Below are 25,257 nucleotides of genomic sequence, written 5' to 3'. Positions count from 1 at the left end.
TAAAATCCATTTTTCTAGACTTTTTAATTTAGAATACAATTAAAAAAGTGTGTTTACTAGACAACAGTTTGGACAAATTTACAAATGTTTCAGGAAAACTGAAGATGTATCCAGAAGAAAATTTTGTATTTTAAAAAGAAAAGTCTAAGGAAAGTGAATTTATACAGATTTTTGGCAGAATTTTGAAGTTTACAAAACTGAGAAGCTAAATAAAACTATGCTTGCCAAATTTTCCTATTCATTAATTCTTAATCTTCTAGCCCAACAATTCTGACATATTCAGATACCCTTTTTCTCTTTCTGTATTCTCCCAAAGCACTTTTGTTTGCATTGTAAGGAAAAGCAGAAAGAAGTGTGGATTCTCATTTTAATATTATCTCTATTTTATACCAATATTGTATTTATTCAGGAGGTGGGGAGAAAGGACAGTGAACAAAGGAGTATTTGACTACATTAGAAGAATTATCTGCTTGCACTTTATAATTTTAAAATATTTTTTCCCAAACTGTGAAAAATTGCCCCCAAATGATGGTTTTTCCTGTACCATTTGCATAGGTACAAGCTTGAGGCTTGTATTCATCTTTGATTTCTCCAAAGCTTATTAATTGTTAGGATGGAGACTCCATTCCACTTCCCTGACCATAAATAGCAGATTGGACACGATTTGGCTTCACCCTTTCTACCCTGACTCTACCCCTTCACAGTTTATGGAAAAGTTAGAATAAAAATAAGTAGCCTCTTGCTAATGTTTAAGCAAACCAACTGTATTAAGAGGGATGACTTTTAAATCAGTGTTTTTCCAACTTGACAAATTTAAGAGGTGTGGGCTTCAATTTACAGTATATTATGTTTGTTTCTTATTTTTGTTATGTTTTTGTTCTGATTTGGAATATTTGTGTGAATTTGACATGTTTTGAGCTGTGCTGCAGAATGTACAAACCTTTTTAATTATGATCTATTAATGAATCCTATTGCCTCTTTTCAGTGATTTATTTGAGAAGCATTAGTTATCAAATTTCCTCTGATCCTCATTTTATATTACATCAGCATCATATTTAAAAAGTTAAAGATCATAATATTTAAGTTAAAATTAAATATCATACATATGTACAGCTTTAGGTATGCATAGACATATAAAGAAATGTAATTATTTTTGCCAAAGGCACAAAATTAAAACATGCACATTAAAACACGTTACTATTTTTACTCTTTTCCCCTTTCTTTTGTTCTTTTTCATTCCCTGTTTATATAATTTCTCTAAAATGTCCAATAATATATATATATATTTAAAACCCACATTGCTCATATCAGTAACAGTAAGGCAATTAAATATGTTGGTAACATCAATCAGACCATCAGATAGAAGAAATTGCCACATCGCCTACAGCTGACAAAAGGCACAAAGTGCTTGGTTCTCAGTATATCTTATATTTTTCATTATTCCTTTATGAATTTCAATGGTTATCTCAAAATTTTAGAGAAAGTGGGAAATATGATATTATGTAATCTATAGGTCCAGTAATTCCTAGGTATTCTAATTTTGTTTACCAGAAAAAGTTATATATTTTTTATTCAATAAATGCCACAATGTCCTTCTACCCTCGTATTTCTATTACTTATCAAGCGTAAGCTAGTACTACACCATCTAGATTCTCACAGCATCCAGGCACTAGTTAAACATTGGAATGACATCACTTGTCTGGAGTGGAGATGTATATATTACATCATGTGAATTCAAATTTTGAAAAAAAGGCTCTCTTTGTTTTGGGAAAATCACAGCAGTGTTGGCAACTACAGCATATAATAGCCTGTACCTGATGTGGAATTTTCCCTTGCCCAGAAGATACATGTCCAAGAGCCTTGGTGGTACAGCAGACTAAAGTGCTGTTAAGTAGCACTTAGCTGCCAGCTGCCTGCAATTACTGCGAGTTCAAATCTCACCAGGCTCAAGGTTGACTCAGCCTTCCATCCTTCCGAGGTAGGTAAAATGAGGACCCGGATTGTGGGGGCAATAAACTGACCTTGTATAAAAAAGAACACCACTTAAGGGGGGCCAAAAGCCCTACTAAGCAGGTATATACAAAAGTATGATGGCTATTGCTTAATGCATTGTAAGACGCCTTGAGTCTCCGGAGAAGGGCGGCATATAAATCGAACCAATAAATAAATAAATAAATGTCGATTAATCTGAGAAGCTGGCTTGATTCCAGATAATACTTTGGAGCTTTTACCCATCTCATATTGTTTTTTATTACGATAATGATATTTATATTTCCAATACTACTCTGGAGATTATGGAATTACAATACTGTATCCTTGTTGTTCTTACAAGTTTATACTGCTATATTCAACAATGTATTCTTACATAAATTAAAGGAAAATCCTTGATCCTTGAAAATATGTTTGCAATAGCAATCAAAAAATGATTTAGTTTCTCATTTTCTGTTGCCTCAGATTTTCTTTCCAGTTGCAAGTTTCAATGCATAGCAAAAGTTTTCCCTGAACTGATTAATACATCTGCCTCTCCCAAGCGGAACAATCAAATGTCTCATAGCTATAAATTCAAACCAAACTTGAACATTTTGCAGCCTGTTGCAGGAATTACAACTAAAGAGGATTAGTTCTAGCTCACTTTGAATGTCCGTAGTGTTATTAACTTACATTTTGTTATTAACCTTTTGCTGATAGCTGTTTGCAGATTTGCCTTTGGCGCCTAGTAGAGTCATTACAGTATATTTCATAGAAAGTTCAGAGGTGTATAAAGATGTAGATTTTGACATATATCTTGCTGATTTCAACAGATGGGAAAAGAGAATTTAGGTGGAGAATAATAAGCACAGAGAGATTGTTTTATTTCACTTTTTGTGGTCTTTGGCATGTTCTGATGAATGAAATGTGACCAGCCATCCCTTCTCCACCAGCTCATTCCTGGAGTCCTGTTGCACAACAGTTAGAGATTTAACAGTTACAATCTTTTCACACCTGGACACACAGTGCTGCATTAGGCACAGTGCTGCATTCACACACATAGGCCAGATTCAAAAATATGCAGAATACTTGTTCAATCCTTGAGTTATGGCCCTATCCTTCAAATACTGAATCACAATCTCCATATTTTTTACATATAAACATATGGTGTACAGACAACCATACTTGTAGTCTTGCATCTATAGTTAGATTTTATAGAAAGACTCCAACACTCATGTTGAAGTGTCTCTCCTTAAAAAATCCTCAAGCTCATTTTGTGCTGGCCACAATAACCACTGTATACCACTATATATTATAGTGTGTTAATGAGCTCACATTTTGTTAAAGTTTCTGTATTTAATTTTTTTTAAAAAAAAATTCTGATTGAAGTAAGCTCAAACCAGGAACTCTTAAATGGGAGTTCCAACAATCAAATTAACCCCATAATTTCCAATATTTTCATTTTAATATAAGAATATTATTCATGTGATACATTATTATAAAATAATATAGGAATATTATGAATATATAATATTCATATATTTTATTATATTGTTGGAAGAAATGTCCATCTGGGTTCAATTCCAAGTGGGGAGAAAGACACTGGAAACATGGAGACTGCTTGGAAGGATGGTTTAATGGTGAACAGGACCACATGGGTTTGAAGCCCTGGGTGGAGTGGAGAGAAAGAGGTATTTATACCCTCTCTGTTCCTGTGGCAAGGGCAGGTATCCTATTGGCTGTCAGACTCCCAGAGGGTCTTACCTAATTTTGTAGGCTATCTGTGTCCCAGGCTTGGTTGAATCTTGCTGGGTGATGCAATGAAGGGCAATTTCCTATTGTGGCTGATTGGCTTTGTCCTGAAGGATAATCCCATCATCCTGGAGCTGAGGTCTTTTGTTTTGTAGATGGACTGACCCAGTCTTTTGTCTTGTGGATAAATTGGCACCAAAATATCTGCTAGGGGCAGGGATCTGGGGTCTTTTGTTTCTGTTTCCTTTAAGATTTTAATTTCTTTTTTAGGAAAAATATTCTGCCTTTTTAATATTCCCTAGAATATTTCATTCTAGGAGAGGGGCGGATGCTAACTTTCTACAATATATTACTGTAATTTGTAATATATGACTCTAATAGTTTCTCAAGCCTGATGTTTTCTACAATAGCTGCTTTTCCATGAATCTCGCATTGCTGGCAACCTGGTGGGATACTCAGCACATACAAGTAGCTCCTTATTGAATGGAAGTTTACTGCTTGACTGGGTTCAGTTTAAATGACTCTTTTTCTGCTGAAACCTTTTTCCTTTATTTTCTAGTCACAGATTCCAGATTAAAAATTGTTAGTGTTTAGAAAGGCACTAAATTCCTGTAACTGCAACAATATTGCTGCTATGAAGTAGGGTCCATTTGTTCTTAAATTCCTATTTTTTTTATTTTGCAAAACAAGGCTGTGTTTTAGGGGAGAGATAATTATAAGCCTTGGAAAACAAGCCATGTGTGCACAAACTTTTCCCCCACCCGAAGCACGCACACTGTCTCAATCTGGGCTCACTGCATTATAGCAGATGATGAATTCAGGTGTACAGAGAGCTAAACACCTCCTTTATTTTGCCTGCTTTCCCTCAGCAGTGGCTCTCTTGGCGAGGGAAATTCCTCTGCTTAAAAGCCAGCCTTAAGAGGGCTGGGCAAAGATGAAAAGTTCCCCAAGGCAGTAAACTCCACCTCCTCCTCTTTTTTTCAGACTTGTTTTTTCTTTTTATATTTAAATGTCTTTAACTGCAGCCTCCTGCTGTGGCTGACTTTGTGGTCGGTGGGAGGTCTCTGTTCTTTCAGGATGGGGCATTTCAGCAGTTAGACATCAGCCAGCTGAGGATCACTCACATCTTAGGCTTTCTCCCTTCATCATGGAGATCTTAATATCTTTAACCTAGCAGCGGCTAGCTTGACCAAAATTTATTGGTCTGAGTAAGACTGGTGGGGGGACTATTTCAGGTGGACTGGCAAAGAGAGTAACCCCTCCTGTGGAGTCTTAGGTCTCAGGCCATGTGGCATCCTCAAGTTATGCTTGCAAAATTTCCAGGCCAGAGAGAGGTTTAGGATGAGGAGGCTAAATGATGACCAGAAAAGTACCTCTGCATGGGCCTGCTGACAAAGTTCCCTAATGTCTGCTTTGCTACTAGTTTGGACTGTGCTGCTGCTCTTCCGGATTGAGCCATCCTTGGCCAGAGGAGGAAAGTCATGGGAGCATTGCACAGGTAAGAGCTGGAACATCAATAGATATCCTCAGTGGTGGTATTCAAGTAATTTAACAACTGGTTCTCTGCCCTAATGATTTCTTCCAACAACCAGTTTGCCAAACTGCTCAGAAAGTTAACAACCGGTTCTCCTGAAGTGGTGCGAACTGGCTGAATCCTACCACTGGATATCCTCCTTTCCAAAAGAAGTGGAAGGAATGACCACAGTCTGTTATTCTCTAAAAATAGTTGCTTTCTAAAGCTAAATACAAGGTCAGGTTGTAAAGCTCCCTACATACAAATGTAGCAATACCATATATGTCTAATCTATAAACTTTGATCTCTTTATCTAGGAAAGTAGGATGATGTAGACATTATAGGTATGTCTCCTGGTTTGATTGGTTAAAGGGCGGATAGAAGTGAAGCAATTTGCCTTGCTGTGTTGAGTTAGTTGCGACAGCAGAGAAATCACATGCATAATTCATGCATAACTCATAAATCATTGCAGTCCAAAAATTCTTCAAGGTCAGATTTTATTTAAGGTGAACAAGATAAAGAGATTCTTATTGAGTAGGAGGAAATGCTACCACTGGATTGGCTGAGTCGGATGTTAGCTGATCTTTATCTTTATGTTTGGTGGTGTTATCTAACTATTGAGAGTTCTTTTGATGAATTTTCTGAGATTTCATTGTATTCATCATAATCAGCAATTTCAGTTCAAGAAAAGTTATAGTGCAGTCAATGCCCAGTGTTGAATGTTGACTCAGAAATAACTCTTGCTGTATTCAATAAGACTTTATCCTTGTACTGTGTTTAGGTCTATAATCTTAATAAACATACAGAAATGCCATTGGTGGAAAACCTTCTTAGTATTTTCAAAGAAAAAAAAATGCTCCCCCTATTTTTGTCCAAGCAGCTTTATTTTCAAATCTAGGTTACTGGAAGTATAAAAGCTTGAATCTCTTCATCCATGTGGCTATTGAAGTTTATCCTGTTTTTCGCCTACTGATAACAGCGATACTAAACTGGCTTTTACTTGAAAGCTTTCCTTTCTTTTCTTTCTTTTCTCATCCTATAGAAGCATATATTATAACAATTAATATATAATTAATTTCATATGCAAAGAAGACCCCCATAGTTCTCACCTCTAATGGAAATGTTTGTTGGGCAATTTTATTGCATTAATAATTTCATACTTGGCATTTGTTTAAGGTTCTCCTCCTGCTGGTATTTTAATCTTTCTACCTTCTCCTCCTTTTAAAATAATCTCTTCTGAGATTTTGCTTGCAATTCAGATATTACGTCTACTTTTTTGGAGGCATTGTTAGTTCACATGTTACAAAATTCCTGCACAGAAGGTACATCGGATTAGATATTAATGCATAGCACATAACTATGTTATTATAAATGAGGAATATGAACATTTGCTTTCTGAATAGATGGGAAAGGACTGCTCTACAATTTTTAAGCACAGAGCTAAAAACCTAAAGAGATTTTAAAATATTATTATGCATTAATATCTGGAGGAGAAATTTACATTAATTTCTAAAATATAAAACATTTGTAGAACAATTTTATTACATAGAAAGTAATCTTAATTTAGAAGCTCAGTTTTCTTTGTTTCTGCTGTTTTGGAGTTATTAATCCAAGTTAAAAACACCATTACAGCTGTTTTTCTTTTTGCAGATGCGAACAAGAATGCAGAATTCATAGTCTAGGATTTGAATTCAACCCTAATTACATAAATACGTTCCACTAAAAACTTGAATACTTACTCCTTTTCAAGTATCTGGTGGCACCTTGCTTAATTGACAAATGTTATTAAAAGGCATAAGATTTGGTGAGGTATAGCTCAAAAATCTATGTCTTTTAATTAAAAAATGTTAGTTGGAAAAGGTGCTACAAGGCTGTTGATTTTTTTGCTACCATAACATAGTTCTCCTATGTAAATTCACTTCTAAAGCCATCTTGCATTTCTCTTGAAATTTACCCAACTTCTCACACTGGTCTGTAAACAATTTTGGACAATTGCTTTTGATGTCTTCACAATAAAAAAATGAAATCTTCAGAATCAGTTTGGACAACCAGTAACAGTTATCTAAATTCATATCACAGAAATAAGAATAGATTCAGTTGCTATTGAAATTCAATTGAATTATCAATTGAAAAAAGCAAAGCATTTTTCTTGTCCTTGAAACTAAAAATGCAACAAAATTCCAGTAATGAATAACAACTGATTTTTTTTTACTGTCTATGGACAAATGTCATTTTGCTTCTCTAAATTTTATGATTCACGTAACAGAATCCCATGTTCAGTCAGTCACCTTACAGCTGACCCAAGATAAAGAAAAACAAAACAGTGTAAAAAGCCAAATTACATTATTCAGTAAACTTTACATTATTCCTATAATAAAGCCTTTAATAAGCAAGAATCCTCCATACCTGAAGCTCTTACTCTAAGATATAAAGACAAGTGGTATTGTATTTCATTGTTACATCAAAACATGATTTATACTTTTATATTGTAATGTTGGAGCAATCTTTAGAGATACGCAGCCTTAGCTTGATTTCACCCTTTTGCTAGATCTTCTCCTAAATGTTTCAAATAATTGTCTGCTTATCACTCCTGGATGTTTGTTTTTTGAAGTCATAGTCACTATAAACTATGTCATGGTGACAGTTGAAATCTGTAGTTATTTAAAATGCATCCAGGGAAAAGGTGAAAGAAAGAATCTCCATAACATAAAGATGATCTTTTAAGCCAGAAATCTTTTCTCTAATGCAAACATAACTATTAGTGCATAACACTAAAGCACAATAATACATCGGTATACTAATTTCATATTTTACCCCTTCCTATGAATGGATTTTGTGTGGTGGTAATTTCAGACTTCTTTAGGGTTCTAATTTAGACTTGAGCGTAACCTGAGTTCTCTCTTACCAATCAATCTGATGCTGTATTTCATAAACTGGAAGCTTATGAAATAACCATGAAATACTTTATGATTTGTGCTATCCCCATTTTTAAGATGAAGAATAAATTATCAGGTTTATTTAGATCTGCATCCTCTGTGTGAATGCATCAAATCAAAGGTGAAATATTAAACATGCAGGACATGATAATGCAAATAAATAAATAAATAAATTCGTAAGTGTAATAGAAATATAGATTAGGGTTAAACTTTATTTATTTATAAACAACACTGGAAGTTTTTAAGAAGATGTTGGATAACCATTTATCTGAATTGGTGTAGGGTTTCCTGCCTAAGCAGGGGGTTGGACTAGAAGACCTCCAAAGTTCCTTTTAACTCTGTTATTCTAGTCTGTTCTGTTCTGTTCTGTTCTGTTCTGTTCTGTTCTGTTCTGCTCTGCTCTGCTCTACTCTACTCTACTCTACTCTACTCTACTCTACTCTACTCTACTCTATTCTATTCTATTCTGGTATATCCACTTAATTCAATGTGATATCAATTTACCTTGACTTCATTTTAGCTTGATGAAGCTAAATCTGCAACCAGGATTATAATAAACAATATTGAACTAATAATGTCATCTCATATATAATTCTTATTAGAACTTCTCAGTTCCCCTCTTTTACAGAACAATTAGCCACAATTTATGTCAGAAAAAATGTCCATTTTTTAATTTATACTTATTTCTGTTCTTGATTTTCTTGACTTTCTAAAGAAGAAGAAATTAATGCAGGACATAAATAGGCAAGCCTCGATGTGTTGTGTTTCTGGCCTCTTTTGATGTCATTAATACTTAGCAAGAACTTTTGACACACAGCCAACTATAGTCTGCAAAATATGAAGGAAATATATGAAAGATCTGTGGGCAAAAATCAATGCTTTTAATTATTCATAAAATAAATTCAATATTTTATAACAAAATAGTTCCTTTGAGAAAATATAATTGAATCATCTTCAGTACTGAAATTGTTACAGTGAGTAACAATATTATTAATCATGATTATATAGAAAGTGTGCACACTCAACTCATGCTTTGAATAACATTTCTGAAGTCATGGTCTGCTCAGTATTCCAACAGTCTTCTCAACACAGCTTCCTATGATTTTATAATATGTTCAGAAGCTTAATTTTAAAGAATTAAACATACTCAGCAGGAGAAATGAACCAGTTTGTCTACATCTGAGAGCAGCTGAATGCTTATTAAAGGAATAAAGTGTCTGCAGTATTGCCTCTATCTTGTAAGACTTTATCAGCTACCCAGGGACTTAGTAGCTGGCATGTTGATATATTGTGTTATTAACAGTATGAAATGCTGATTCTCCCTAACATTCTGCAGAATTCCTTTAGCGCACCAATTGAGTGCCTCAATCACTATCTCTCTACAGATGTTCACTGCAATGATTGGTTGTGTATCAGTAGACTACACATCAGTAGACTAGTGAGATTAAAATGAAACAGCTTTGCATTACACAAATGTAACTTTATGTTTCCTGAATGCTTTCACAAGTGATGTGATAAGCACACCCTTTCCTTTGCTCATGTGCTTTTTGTATACATTTTTCATACAGTTCATATGGGAACCCAGATATTTTAGAATCCAAGTGTCTTTAATTTGAATGTTAATGAATTTGTGATTTGCTAAAAAAAGGTGGATAAACATAATCCAAAATATGATAATAGATTAAGAAATAGAGAGATCCAAAACATTACTCTCTTAAAATGCATAATGCAGAATTTCTGTGTTACTTCATTTGTGGCTGTGAGTTGAAGGCAGACAAAGAAGCAGCTATGGAAATATACCTTAGTAAGAATAAAGAATCTTACAATAATGAATGGAACTATGTGCTACCTTCACCATTTGACCAGAAAAATCAGTAACAGGTGATTGCTGAATCAAAACTAGCAAATTACATGTTTGAACTGATTCGTGGTTAATCAAAAAAATGAAAAGTTGGAAAGTGAGCAGTATAAATTTGTATTGGTTGCTCAAACACAGACAAAGAACATAGAACAGAAGTAAATAACAGTTATGAACAGACTGACATAACAGGAGAGATACATGACTGGAACTTCCTATTTTAGCCTGTCCCAAATGGGTGTCCTCCTGATATACAGTATATCTTGACTTCAACATAGCAGCTCACAAGAATATCATGATATTGATTATCAAGCTGGTTATGCATGTGGTAGTAGAGCCTATTTGGTGTGGTGGTTAAATATCAGGTTACAAACCGGGACATTATGAGTTCCAGGCAAGCTTTAGATACTATATGGCATACCCATTAAGTGGATTTACAGATAACTTGAAAATGGTACTCAAAGGATACTCACTTGTAGCCTAGTTTCTTTTTAAATTAGATATCAAATGAGGTTCTATAGGTGCTTGGCCTGATACTCTTCAATATTTTCATCAATGGTTTGGCTGGATGTAGCAGTAATGCTTGTAATAGTCACAGATGATACAAAATTGTAGGGATTAGCTAAAATTAGAGAAGTGGACTGAAAATAAAAGAATATAATTTAGAAGGGGAGAAGTTAAGTTCTTCACTTTGAAATTAATTCATAATGCTAAATGAGAGCTCTCAGGCTTGGTGACAGTCCAGATGAAAAGGATTTTGCAAATGTACTTGAGCACTGACTGAATATAAATCGACTAAATGATAAACAAATTTTAAATTCATAGAAGGAAATATGCTTGCAAATCAAGAAAATAATCATTCTACATTATTTTTGAATTAGTCAGATATGACCTCAAATAATGGACCAGTTTTGGCACCACCATTTAAGAAAGATACCAAGAAACTGGAATTAATACAGAGAAGAACAACTTAATGATTAGATCTGGAAACTATTTGTTATGTACAGTAGAGAGACCAAGGGAACCAGATAACCTTGAAAACAATACACCTTAGAAGAAATATGACAGCTCTTTGGAAGCACTTAGAGGGCATTGTTAAGAAGAAAGTCAAGACCTATTTTCTATTGTTCCAAAGTACTGAACATCCAGCCACTGACTAACAGATTTTGGCCAAACATCAGAAAAAGTATTTTGACAGTAGAACCAATTAGCAAGGGGAGATGAGGACTATCTCTTCAGAAGATATTTTTATGTGTAGGCTCACAACAATCTGATGGGGATGGTTTAATCTGAGCAGAGGATGGGATTTGATGGTCTTTCCAGTTTTGTGATCTTATGATTTTATATGCTGGGTTATGACTTCCTTCCCCAGCTATGGTGGAACTGGCTGAGGGTAATGCAAATTGTGGTCTGACACATCTCAAGGTATCCGTTTTGGGAAAGGCTGCACTAGTTGGATACCATACTATATGGTTTCTAATGATCCTGCTCACTGTTCCCTTGTTTTAGCATAAAAAACCCTATTTGGTAAGCCCTATGTCCAGCAGTATTTCTCAACTTCAATACTTGAAAGATGTATAGATTTCAACTTTCAGAATTCCTCAGCCAGCCCTGCCTGGGAAATTCTGGGAATTAACATCCATACAGTTGCTGGGGAAAACACTGATGTATAGCAATACAATGTATTCTGAATCATATTTAAACAGGAGTTGAGTTAGAGACTGTTATGAGGAAGGTTATATAAGCTTTGGAATGAGATGTCCACAGGTTTTTTAAAAGTATGCTGCAAGGCAGTTTTACCCCCTTCTCACTTTATCATATCTACTATTAAGGAAAGCCACTTTTGGAGACACAATCTCATTTGCTTTGCAAAAAGGTTTTGACTCTTCTGTAAATTGAGAACTTTTGAAAATGCTGCCCCAAGCATTCCCTTGATCTGTATGAAGTGAGCATCCTCTGTTAAAAGGGAAAGAGGGTCCTAGCCAGAATTTTCACAGTATAAGCTGCCAAACTTTCTCTCAGATATCTCAGCTGTTCTTCTGTAATAGTTCATGAAATTCTGCATAATCCTTGGCTGGTTTCAATTATTAAGGAAGTCTCTGTAATATGGGAGGTACACTGAAAAAGATTGGTTTGCCTTTTATTTTACATCATTATGAGAAAGAGCTGCTTTTCCATTGCTGAGGAATCAGTCTTAAAAATCAGACAACAGTGATGGGCAAAGTCTTTGAGATAACCTACCACAGTCATTGTTTTCATGGAGAACTGAATGCTTTGGTTGGTTAGGAAGGAACTTAATGCCCAGAACCAAGAACAATGAAACCAATTTTCCAGCACAAAATGATTTTATTTAGCTAATTTAAATGTTTATGTTTTTCCCCTTCAGAAGTTTTGGATTTAGACCATAATTTTCTCAATACACTCAACACAAATTATCTTTGTTTTGAAAGATCGTGGCTAGGAAAATTGTGAAATGGGGAGGGCACAGGTTCTTTCATTTTCCTAGTGCACTGAACACTATAATCTTGAGATTATAGTTAGGTGCTATTCTGAGGATGACTTATTATATTTGTATTAAAACAGTGCTTCTTACAGTGTGTTAACATATTTCTGGATATGTTACAGCTGCTGGTTCCTTGAAATGTTTATATCAGGGGTGTCAAACTCGAGGCCCAGGGGCCAGATCCGGCCCACAGAGTGCTTAGATCTGGCCCACAGGGCTGCCCTAGAAATAGCAAAGGACCAGCCCATGGTGCCCCTGCCAGCGAAAACGGAGCTCGGGAGGGCCATGGGCAGCATTCCCAAGCTCCGTTTTCACTGGTAGAGGGTTGCAGGAGGCTGTCGCAGCTGAAAACAACTCAGGAGCCCATTTTCGCTGGCAGAGTGCTCGGGCCACCACAGGTGCTGCCGACACGAGTGATATCAAGCTGACCATGTCCACCTTGGCCATACCCACTCCGGCTCCCCAAGGTCAAACACAACCCTGATGCAGCCCTCAATGAAATTGAGTTTGACACCCCTGGTTTATATGATTGTTTCAGAGGAAACTTAAACTGTGTTTGTGCATGCACAGGAACCACTTGTGCTGGAATTATGCATGTACCCAGATACGTAGTCTACAGTTCCAAAGGACATGACTCCTTTAACACTTGAAATATTCTTTTAAATGGTAAAGTAGTCATGTACTTTGAAACATGAGTCTGGGAGCATGCATAATTAATGCATAACTTCATTTAGTAATGCATAACACTAATCATTATGCTTAAAATGCTTTTGAATGTTAGCACAGACTTATTTCAAATGATTTATTTCAACCTTTTCCAATCTCTTGTCTTACATAGATTTGGGGCTAGAGTTCCCATAACTTTCTACTTAGAGTGATTAAGAGAAATTACCGTTCCCAGAAGTCAAAATTGTGAAATATTTATAAAAAATATGAAAAAGTTATTTTGCATGTGGAAAGTGCCCTCCATTCATATAAAGCTGTTCTACATTGTGTGTTCAAACAATCCATGAGATAAATGAAATCAAAATCAAAGACATGAATTTCCTTTATAAGAATGAGAACTGGTACTAAACCTGCACTGCAGAATCATAGTTTTTGTATGAAAATTTGTGTAAGAACCATAGCAGTTGGTTTTCTTCTGTTCAAAGTCCTTGAGAGACAGAACAAGTTTCCAAGTGAATCAGTTTGATTGCAAAACAAAATGGATAGTGGCAGCTTTCTGGTTAAGCTTTCCAGATAATAAGAACCATGGCTTAGTTCTTCACTTAGCATAACATTTATATATAGCATATAGCATTTCATAGCTATTTACTTCGCATAAAGATATAGAATTCAACTGAATCCCTATCTGTCCAACTGATTTCCTTCAAGCTATTCTAGAAGGAGTGGCAGGAAATTAATACACGTCATAGATTCCATTTCAACATGGCCCTGCCATCTGCTTTTACACAGCCCAATCTGTCCCATTTATTCCAACTATCAATATGACATGCAATTTTCAAAATGCAAAAGAACAAAGAGTAGTTCCAATTTGCTGTAGACAAGTCTTCTTTCCATTTGTTATAGAAATCAAAACTGCAGATCTGAAAATGATAAATAAATGCAAAAAACAGAAGACAAATTTTTACTGAGGTATTGTATATATCATTGCTTTCCCAACTTTTTCCTTCATTAGCCCAAACTGCTTATCAGATAGTCCTTATTTTAAAGGCCTTGTTGTGATTGGGCAATAGATTTGTTTGCCGTTACCCAAAGAAAAAAAATACTCAATTTTTGGTAATCTATCCAGGTTTGAGAAATCCTAGTATATATGAACTCATGGGACAAGATCACTTGCATCCAGATTCAGGTGTTTCAATTAAAAGTTCTGATACGTTTATGGTTACAGGCTTCTCTCTACAGTATATGATGGGAAGGAACAGTGATTTTCCTGAATTCCCAATGACATAGAAAGAGACCAGTGTGCCTTTTGGTTGGGGACATGATCATCTTTCTGATTTTAGATCAGCTTTTCCTAACCTGGTGCTCTCCAAATATGTTGGATTTTAATTCCTGTCATTCCTCGCAAAGTACTTCTCCACAAAATACTCAAAGCAGATGCAAAGCAGTGAGAATCAAAAACCACTTCAAAAGGGTACCAAGTTAAGCAAGGCTGCTCTAAAATCTGAAAGAAGATCAAGAAGATAGTTGCCAAACAAGGATAGCAAGGAGACGAGAAGTTCACAGTTTTGCTTCATCTCTTCCATACTTATATACAATAAGGAACTTTTATTCCATAATACACACTTTGGTCCCAAAGCTTAGCATTTCCAGTTGTTACTGGGTTAATTCAAACCAGCCTTAATTTCATCATAAGAAATAATGAAGCATTATTGGGGATGTTGCTGTTACAATGGTTTAGGATTATGCTTTCCTTTTTAGTTGTATAGGCAAAGCATAGCAATTAATTGAGTGGCTTTAAAAAAGGTAATACATTATACAGCATGAAAGTCATAAAAAGTGTGTTATGGGCCAACAAGTTACATTCACATATCACATCGAATCCTGGTATGATTTCAATTTTAGTCAATCAGAATAGAGCTGTGAGGGACCTTGGAGATCTTCTAGTCCAACTCCGTGCTCAAGCAGGAGACCCTATTCCATTTCAGATAGATGGCTCTTCAAAATTTTCTTAAAAACCTCCAGTGATGAAGCACCTACAACTTCTGAAGGCAAGCTGTTCCACTGGTTAATTGTCCTCAATGTTAGGAAGTTTCTCCTTAATTCCAAGTTGCTTCTCTCCTTGACTAGTTTCCATCCATTGTTTCTTGTCTTGCCTTCTGGCGCTTTGGAGAATAATTTGATCTCCTCTTCTTTGTGGCAGCCCCTCAAATACTGGAATACTGCTATCACGTCACCTCTAGTTCTTTTCTCTAGACTCGTCATATCCAATTCCTGCAACCGTTCTTCATATGTTTTTGACTGCAGGCCCTTAATCATCTTAATTGCTGTTCTTTGAACTTTTTCCAAAGTCTCAATATCTTTTTTGTAATGTGATGACCAAAACTGGATGCGATATTCCAGGTGTAATCAGTAATCAATAAGTGAAGAAATCTAAAGGTGGGTATTTTCAGGATTACTAAATGAATCCAAATCTTATGATATTTGTATCTGTAGCCAATTTGAAATGTAGCTTAAATCTATTTGAGCTGCATTGAGTATTTGCAAATTCCTTCCAGATTCTAGGACATCATGATTGGGCACATTTATATGACTGTGGGTACTTTAAATAGCCAAAACCTATTATTTGCGTTTTTTGGACAATGGCTTCAAACCAAAAATTGTCAGCCAACTAGTGTTTGCTTGCCAATCAGTATCTGAATGCTTTTACAATATTCTGATCATATACAAATTTCAGCCCTACAACAATTGAGGCTGATGTCTAAACACTAACCACTTTCGTCTCTTCACAAAAATAATGGATAAACAATATTAATTTCCCCCCATATTTTAGGATGAGCAGTTCTGTTGACTTCAGAACTTCTAATGCTAGCAATGCCACGACTTTTTAATTTGTGGTCCTTTACCTAATTATGTCCACAGACTGCTCTGATGGACTCTCTGAAGGCAAATAAAAAAACTCCTACAGTGAGAGCACAGGCTGTTCCTTCAAATAATTTTTGAGGTGGCATTTGCTGCCATGAACTAGTATTTTCCTGCCCCCCGGATACAACATTGCTGGCAAAAGAGGATACCAAAACATCAACACCACTCCTGGATTGTGTAGTCATGTGATCAACTTGTATGTGTACCAGGACTGTTCCTTTGTCTGGAAGACCTCCTAGTATGTTTTGTGCAGGATTTGTTGGAAACAGTGCAGATGAACTTCACATGTTGTCTGCACTCTCCAGATGTTTTTTGTCAATGTGACTTTAATGTAATTGTAAGCCTATTTAGCTTCCTCTTTCGCCCCTCCATATGAATCTTCATCAGATTTGCTTTATTCTATGAATAAAGTTTGAGAATTATTTGGTATAACATTTGGAAATATTTGCATGTATTGGCCAAAATCTATGTAGCCATAGTAATAACAGCTAGGCCAGTGGTGAAATCCACTTACCTTCGCTACCGGTTCAGGAATGGGAGTGCGCGCACATGCCTGCACAAAGGGTCAAAAACAGGACGTAATGACGTCCCAGCAGGTGGGTGGAGCCTCCCGCCGCTGGCACTACTGGTTCATGCAAGCCGGATAGATCTGTTTGGATTTCACCGTTGAACTAAGACCAAGATTAGACAGGTTGAAGTTTTGGCGGGAGTTAAAAGTCATCTTTTAAAGAAAGCTCTGCAAAGGGATGTAATATAACCACCATTGTGGATTGTGTTTGAATGTTTTTGTTTTCAGTGACCTTAGTTTCTTTCTTAGTAACATTTGTTGTTATTTCTTGTTCTGGTTAATTATTTTATTAGTCTTTTAGTTCTTTTACTACAAGAAAGAGATATAAGAGTCCTGCTAAACTGGAGTGGTACATAAGAGCTGATAACAAATAAATACACAAGCAAATAATTCTATTGTATAATATAATAAGGAGAGAACCAGTGCTTTCATTTCAGAAATTATTTTAATCAATCTATTAATGAATGTAACCAACAACAAGTGTTCAATTGTATGGATCTTGTTCCATCTATTGAAATATTTGTTTCTCCAAAATAATGCTTTGGGGATGTTCAGAAATTAGAAAGTATTTTGCAACATCATATCTCACGTTTAATGCTTTGTGCAAGAATGACTCTAAAGTTGCCAAATAAAAAAATGCCTCAAAGTTGTGATGTATTCTCAAAATAGGAATCATTCCTATTTTGTTCAATGCAGCATGTCTGTACTCACATCAGCACCCCATCTATCCATCCATCCATCCACCTACCCACTCGTCCAACATAAGACGAGTGGATAAGAGCCTGGTGGTGCAGTGGACTAAACTACTGTTAAAATAGTATTTAGCTGCCAGCTGCCTGCAATTACTGCAAGTTCAATTCTCACCAAGCTCAAGGTTGACTCAGCCTTCCATCCTTCCAAGAACACTGCTTAGGGGGGGCCAAAAAGCCCTACTAAGCAGGTATATACAAAAGTATGAAGGCTATTGCTTAAAAGCATTGTAAACCGCCCTGAACCTCCGGAGAAGGGCGGCTTATAAATCAAACTAATAAATAATAAACATACAGTACAAGGGAAAGAAATAAGATTTGTTGATCCACTTTCAGCCTTATGCCCCTTCTAATTATATTTCACTTATTTTTGCTAAGACAACTCTGACATTTTTGTCTCCTCCTTGCTGATAGCTGATCAATCCTTCCCATCATTTGACTCATCTAGAAGATATTTCATTGCTTTCTTTTAATAACCTATTGTCTTCCCCTAATTTCAGTAATTTAACTTGGTGCTTTCTTTGGCATAGACTTGCATCCCTTGGATCTTCTCTCTGAAGTGGTTCCTCTGAACTGGGTGAAAAGTGGAATACGAATGATTCAAATCCAAGGAGCACGTGGCTTCCAGCTTTCTACAACAAACCCTCGCTTCCTCAATTTTCCAGCATCACGGATTTTCATTTACTGTGACTTATTCCCAGAGGAATTCTCCGTTGTGTTTACTATAAAAACTTCCCACATGCAATTCAGGGTAAGCATGTGGTAGATTTTATCCAAGAGCAGAATTTTTATTCTTCAAAATTAAGATTACTGTAGTATTGGTGTATTTGGTTTATAATTCTGGATGTTATAATCTCATTAATTTAGCAAGCTTCACAAAATCTCTCAGGTAATTAAGTATGTCATAATAACAGTGAAAAGAACACCTTTAAACATGTTTGCTTGGATGAAAGTAGACTCAAATTCTTGATAGTACCTGTGTATTATTATCAAAATTATGCTGCAGCCTATAAAATTTAATTTTCAGGGCTTTAGGCAGCGATACACATTAGTCATAGATGACAAGATATATGTGTTTATTGATTGAACTTAATTTTTAAAAATTACATCCCTTTGAGAACACAGAACTTGGAGAAACATCCTGAGGTTTGAAAGTGATTTTTCTTTTATGGGCTGTGAAACTACAGGAAGCAAAATTAATTAAGGATTAATCCCAAATTAATCTTTATTTATACATGAACCCCAACCGAGTCAATGAGCCTTATTTCTAAGTAAACCCTCTGATTTATTTAGGAATAACAGGAGTCACAAAAGAAGGGAAAGCAGAATGCAGTAGATTGTTACTCTAGTTCAGTGTTTCCCAACCGTAGCAACTTTAAGGATCCCTCAGGTTGAAGTTGGTCCACACCTCTTAAAGTTGTTAAGGTTTAGAATACTGATTTAGTATAATGTAGGTAAACTGAGAGACCTGGATTCACATCTGTTCTTGGTTTCAAGTTTGCTAAGTGATGTTGGATATTGGGTTTTTTTTTAGTCCAACTTGGGGTGAAAATGAAAATGTGAAGGGAAGACCCATATAATCTATGTTGAGGGGTTAACAGAATAGGAGAGATATGAATGTATTCATAAATTCAATCTGGAATCTTATTGGCTTTCAAATTGGCTAACTAAAGTAGATTAAGTAAGCAATCAGATTTTGCTCACTAAAGACTCCACTTCACCTTGGGAGAAAGAATGGAGTGGAAGGCCACAGGACTTTGTCCTGATCCCTTTGATGTTCAACATTTTAACAATGACCTGGATTATTTTCAAATGTGTGACTGATACATAGCTGGCAGAGTGGACCTAACTCTTTCGAGGAGATGAAAAAAGCTCTAGATCAGCATAAGCAATGGGCTGAAATAAATAGGATTATATTTAACAGGGAGAAATGTACTTTTCTGCATCTCGGTAGGAAAAATGAAAGACACAAATATTGCATAGAAGAGAATCTGGCTCTGCAGTAGCACCCATGTAAAGTATCTGGTTATCCTAATTGACTGCAAGTTAAGCATGAGCCAACAGTACTAAAAGGCATTTTTTTCCCCATCAGGTACATTAACAGGAATATCAAATCTAGATCATGGAAAGTAATAGTTCCATTCTTCTCTGTCCTTATCAGATTCACTTGAAATACTGTTAGTTCTGGCCATTCAAGGCCAACACACCTTCCTCCTATTTCCCCCACAACAACAACCTTGTGAAGTGGGTTGAGCTGACAGTGAATGACTGGCCAAGGTCATCCATCTGCCTTTCATGGCTAACACAGGACTTGAACTCATATTTTCTTTTTTTCTAGCCTGATGTCTTAACCACTGGACCAAACTGGCTCTAAATTATTGATAAAATGTCAGAGTTGCCTTAACTCTAAAATATTTTTTGCTAATGTGTTCAAAACTGTAGGAGTTTTTGAGGCATCCGATACATCTGGTCGAAACAAATACCGGTAGTATATTAATATTAATATTAATATATTATTAATACCGGTTATTTACGAGACCACCTTCTGCCTCCGATAACCTCCCACTGGCCAATACACTCCCACAGAGAGGGCCTCCTTAGGGTGCTGTCTGTCAGGAAATGTCGGCCGGCGACCCCCCAAGGAAGAGCCTTCTCTGTGGGGGCACCCACTCTCTGGAACGAGCTACCCCCAGGGATATGACTGATCCGGGACCTCCGTACCTTCCGCCGGGCCCTGAAGACTTTTTTATTTCAGCAAGCCAGGCTGGGTTAAAAATCTTTTAATTGGAGAATTTTATGGGTAAGGGGTTTTAAATTGGGGAAGCCAAAGATAAATTTAATTTTGTTTTAAAGTATTTTAATATTTGTATTGTGTGTTTTTAATTTTGGCTGTTCACCACCCCGAGTCCTTCGGGAGAGGAGGCGGTATAAAAATTTAAAAAATAAAATAATAAATAAATAAATAAAATGTTTTAACAGAAATGTTTTACCATTCATCTATTTGGCAAATTATGTTCTTTTTGCAGTCTTTCAAAAGTACCTTTTAATGTCTATGCACGACTAGAGTATGTGTGTGAATAAACACAATAGTATTGTACTATATTACAAGAGTGACTAATGCATATTGATGAAATGATGAAAAAATGTTTATGGAAGGATGAAAAATTTCCAAAGAAGGATTTAATTCATTTGTAAAACATATGTATGCCTTGAAAAGTCAGTTTGTTTTGCCTTGATTGGAGGCGTCCTGAACTATCTTTACCCTGGCTTAATAGTCACTGTGTAGGGGAGAAGCAGAGGATACTATATGTACTTACTGTCACAATAGGGCAAAAATCAATGAATAAATTATATCAGAAGTGTCTTTTAAGGTACTAGCATGATTGCTACTTATTTATACACCTGGAAGTATTCATAATGAATGAGCTTTCGTTTACTCCAATCCAGGGATAGGAAGAAATTGATCAGTTATAGAAAATTAAACTTAATGAAGAAAAGAATAGGCCTGGCTAGGTGGCTCAGTGGCTAAGACACTGAGCTTGTCAATCTTCCAACTCTGTTACTCTGTTACTGAATTGAATTAAATGGTGAAAGGATCTTGTGAGTTTGATTCTGGTGCTGATCATGCTCTCAATAGATCCTCAGCCTTGATCTTATGTGTTTCTTAATCATTATAGTATATTCCTGAGTATACTATAGCACATTACTGAGACACTATTTTGTATTATACCAGAAAGTCTCCAGGGAGAGGATATTAAGTGAGGGTACATGATGATATGTGTATAAATCTTTGATCATTACGGTTAGCAGTAGTACATATGGACACCCCATTTCCCTCTAGGTCAACTACGGTAACTAGAAAAGTCAACTCAGGCCTCAATATTCTTCGTCCAAATTATGATTTATTAGGAAGATTGATGTGAATAAAAAGGAGTAAAAATGGTCATGAGTATATAGTGTATATGCATAACTGGAATTCCAGTAAATTGCATCAGGGCCTTTTATATGTACACAGTGTTTAACAAATGTCACAATAATTGTTATATTTTTTAATCCTCTGAGTCCAGAGTCAATGCAGCTTTACTGCATTCTAACTATGCCAAAGCTATTATAAGGAAATAATGCCTTTCCAGGCTAACTGGTTTCATGAACTATGTTTTCAGAGAAATGAATACATCTTCACAGTTTTGGATGAAAACAGTGACACGCTGCAACTTGGACTCCGATATTCACAGAGTAAACTGCACTTTCTCTTCTGGAGCAGAGACCTTTTGAATGGTTGGCAGACACAAATTACTTTTCGGGATGTCTTTTTGGCGGACAACCAGTGGCATACGCTTGTATTGGCAGTATCTCAAGGCTCCTTCTCTCTCACTGTGGACTGCAGCATCCCCATAGATGTGTACGTGAAGCACGTACAATTCAGGGGTAATTTAACCTTAACCACCACCCCTGAGTTAGGGCTGCAAGGGGTTTGCACACCCCAGCTGGGTGTTCATTTGGTTCATGTTGATTTCTCAACATTTATTTTCTCACCTAAGTAGCACAGGTTCTTCCCCCAATTCCCCATGTATCCCAAAGAAGCATCCCAATCCTTTATCATCTAGAAAATGCAGTTGCAAATATAGTAGTTAACCAAAGACGTAAGATATAGGTGTCATAATTCTGTTAGAGTAATCAAGGAGCACTGATACACATATCACTTACATTCAGTGATGAATTGCCTCCCCTCCTCCCAAAAAATCCTAATCCTTAATACCCTGAATTACAGACATCATGTTATGTGAAGTACATTAAGTATAATCATTGTCTGGTCAGCTCAGGCTTTTCAAAGAATGGCAAACAAAAAAATGTTGTAGGGACATTAAAAATATAATATGCCATTGAATAGGCATGGACACTTTTGTAGAATAGTCCCACACAACTGGAAGTTCTCTAGGAGGAGAAAATTAGTTTGATTGACAATTAAATACAGATTGTCTGACAGTTCCTACACATGCAAATGAATTACTGTGCTAGCTATGTTATTATCACAGGTTTCTCAATTTTGTGAGTTCAAATGATAAATATTTAAAGACAAAGTGTACACAAAGTGCATGCAACAATAACAATACCACAAAATGCATTCTGTATGAAATTATATATATTTGAACAAACAAATATAAAAATGAATACATTATGAAATGCACATTTCGCATGAGCTTTGAAAGAATTGCAGAGAGAATCAGAAAGAGAGAAGACTGAACTTAATGCTAGAAAATTAAGTCACAAATGAGTTTTAAATCAGAATGCTCTCATCCTGTATTTGATTTTATAGTTAGCATTCCTGGATTCACATAAGCTTCCTTTTTCACTTATTTTAGGATTGCAGATACTGCTTTTCCAACATTCTTGACTATGACAGGAACTCGATTTTATATAGGAAATAGAAGAAGAAGAAAAGGTTTCTTTACTGTAAGTATAACTTCTAATTTTCATTGTTCTGAATGACTCTGTTCTAGATATTTAGGTTACCTCTGAGTCTGCTTATTATATTTGGATTGCAATGTCCCCCTATCCATTTATTTTAATTTCATATGTTTTTCTGCAAAAGCTTCTCCACGGAGAAGTTGCTGTTCAATGAGAGTCCATGGAATTGTTAGGTGTTCAGAGTCCCTCTATGAAAATATAGTTCCCAGGATAACTTTGGAAATAGAAATCAGGATGAAATCCAGTGTAAAGAGAAGTTCCCCTGTAGGGTTCCAATTAGCTGTAATTATCACATAAAGCTTTTAAAGTCTACCTCACTCCCCATTTTTTGTCTTTCTTTTCCAACTGTTACATACCATTCTTGAGCTCTCTTCACCATGCTCACTTGTGTGTGGTTGTTGTTTTTCAAATATGCTGATCTTTTCTTCTCCCTACTCCCATATTATATGTAGGCATTTAAATTTCTGCAATAACCAATAACCACAATAACCATTGTGTTCAGACACCATATAAATTTCAGTGTAGACAAAATTTTCACAAGATCAAATGAACAGCTCTATTCTTCCCAGAACTGAAATCGTGATCCTATAAGAACACTATGACTTTCCTCCGTATTTCCAAATAAATTGCAGATACTTCAGACAGAATGACTTCTCTTCTATTAGGGATTACTGGGGATTTCTTTTTTGCCCATTTTTCAGATGAGTCAGCAACAAACAGATTTTGTAACAACATAAGTACCTTCTCTGATTAGCAATGGGAGGATGACTGAGCAAAAGATAAACTTGTTTCTTCTTCTAAACTTATCTGGTTCAAGATAGATTTGGATTTAGGGAGGATAGTGTAGAAATAATCAAAGGGAATACAAGATGGCATTTGATGATAAGCATACAAAAGCAATGCGGAGTCACCCAAATACTGAAACATCACTGTAAATATCACTTAAAGACATCTGAAAGTCAAAGCAATGCATCTGAGATTAGAAAGAAACACAGATATAAAACATGGTGGAACTGTGGAATTTAGTTCTCGTTAGATACTTCATTATTCCTTTAAAACCTATCAAAGCTTAATAAAATTCCCAGGGTGCCTCATAAAGTCACAAAATTCAGCTGGGTGATCTTGGCCCAGTCACTCTTGTGAGGAAATTAGAAGGAGGAAAGTGTATTGGATACATTCACTGCCTGGAGTTATTTGAAAAAATAATAAAAGTGGATACAAATAAAATAGATAGATAGATAGATAGATAGATAGATAGATAGATAGATAGATAGATATAGAAGTTATTGGTATAATAGAAAATTTGAGCAGATTAAAATATGTTTACTTGGTGATGGAAGGATAATAAATACCATAAGAACTGCTCTGAAGAGGACCTGGCCAAAGACGCGTGATAAAATGATAGTTACTTGCATTCTACTAAAGTAAACAAGAGATTAATTGGGCCGCTCTTTATAAGAAAGATAGGGCATAATATGGAAGACATGGAGGGAAGTGTAAGAAGAGAAGAAAAGAGACATTAGTATATAGAAAAGAAAAGATACAAATAAAGCAATGCAGAATGGTAGCATTGTCCTTACAGATTACCTATTACCTAAATTAACAGAGTTTAACAATAAATGTAATAAACTGGTGTATAATGTCCTAAACTGTAATCATATACAAAACAGCCTTGGGATTTGGGTTATAGAATTTTATGAGCTTAAATTACTTTTTACTAGAATTCTTGAGAAGAAAGCCAGCTTAGTATAATGGTTAAAAGCCAGAGCGCTTTTGAGTTCTTCTCCTGCCTTAGGAACAAGCCTTGAGCCAGTCTGTCTCTCTCAGCCCTAGGAAAGAGGCAAGGGCTAGCCATTTGCCATGGAGAGAGACAGAGACAGAGACAGAGACAGAGGGAGGGAGGGAGGGAGGCAGAGTGTGTGTGAGAGAGAGAGAGAGAGAGAGGGAGAGGGAGAGGGAGAGGGAGAGGGAGAGGGAGAGGGAGAGAGACAGAGACTCAAGACTCAAGACTCAAGACTCAAGACTCAAGACTCTATACAAAAAATATATAAATAACTCAAATAGGTGGATGAAAGGTAAGCATTAAGGAACAGACCAGTGGTGGGTTGCTACCAGTTTTCCCCGGTTCTTGCGAACCGGTAGTGAAAATTCTGAGTAGTTCGGAGAACCGGTAAATACCACCTCTACCTGGCCCCACCCCTAATCTATTTGCTGCCTCCTGAGTCCCAGTTGACCGGCTAGAAGAAAAAATCAGAGCTCACTTGAAAAAGAAGAGGGGAAAAAAAAGACACAGTTGCTTTAAATTGAGAAGCCAAGAAGCCTCCCAACTGATCGGCTAGAAGGAAAAAATCAG

General features: G+C 36.0%; 1 protein-coding gene across 2 annotated transcripts in view; it reads left to right on the top strand.

The window, feature by feature from the left end:
• The first annotated feature begins 4,492 nt into the window (after window positions 1-4,492).
• Window positions 4,493-25,257, top strand: part of TSPEAR (thrombospondin type laminin G domain and EAR repeats) — a 38,052-nt gene continuing 17,287 nt past the window's right edge. Inside the window, exons 1-4 of one of the 2 annotated variants that reach the window (XM_034439612.3) lie at window positions 4,493-5,218; window positions 17,966-18,186; window positions 21,599-21,837; window positions 22,799-22,889. In XM_034439612.3, the coding sequence (XP_034295503.2) occupies window positions 5,125-5,218; window positions 17,966-18,186; window positions 21,599-21,837; window positions 22,799-22,889 (645 nt within the window). In that variant the 5' untranslated portion in view covers window positions 4,493-5,124. The remainder of the gene's footprint in view (window positions 5,219-17,965; window positions 18,187-21,598; window positions 21,838-22,798; window positions 22,890-25,257) is intronic. The other variant, XM_087872724.1, reaches the window with a different exon arrangement.

This window comes from Pantherophis guttatus, chromosome 6, assembly GCF_059756535.1.
Source record: "Pantherophis guttatus breed Tessera chromosome 6, ASM5975653v1, whole genome shotgun sequence".
Lineage (NCBI taxonomy): Eukaryota > Metazoa > Chordata > Lepidosauria > Squamata > Colubridae > Pantherophis > Pantherophis guttatus.
This window is presented reverse-complemented; position numbering and strand designations above follow the sequence as displayed.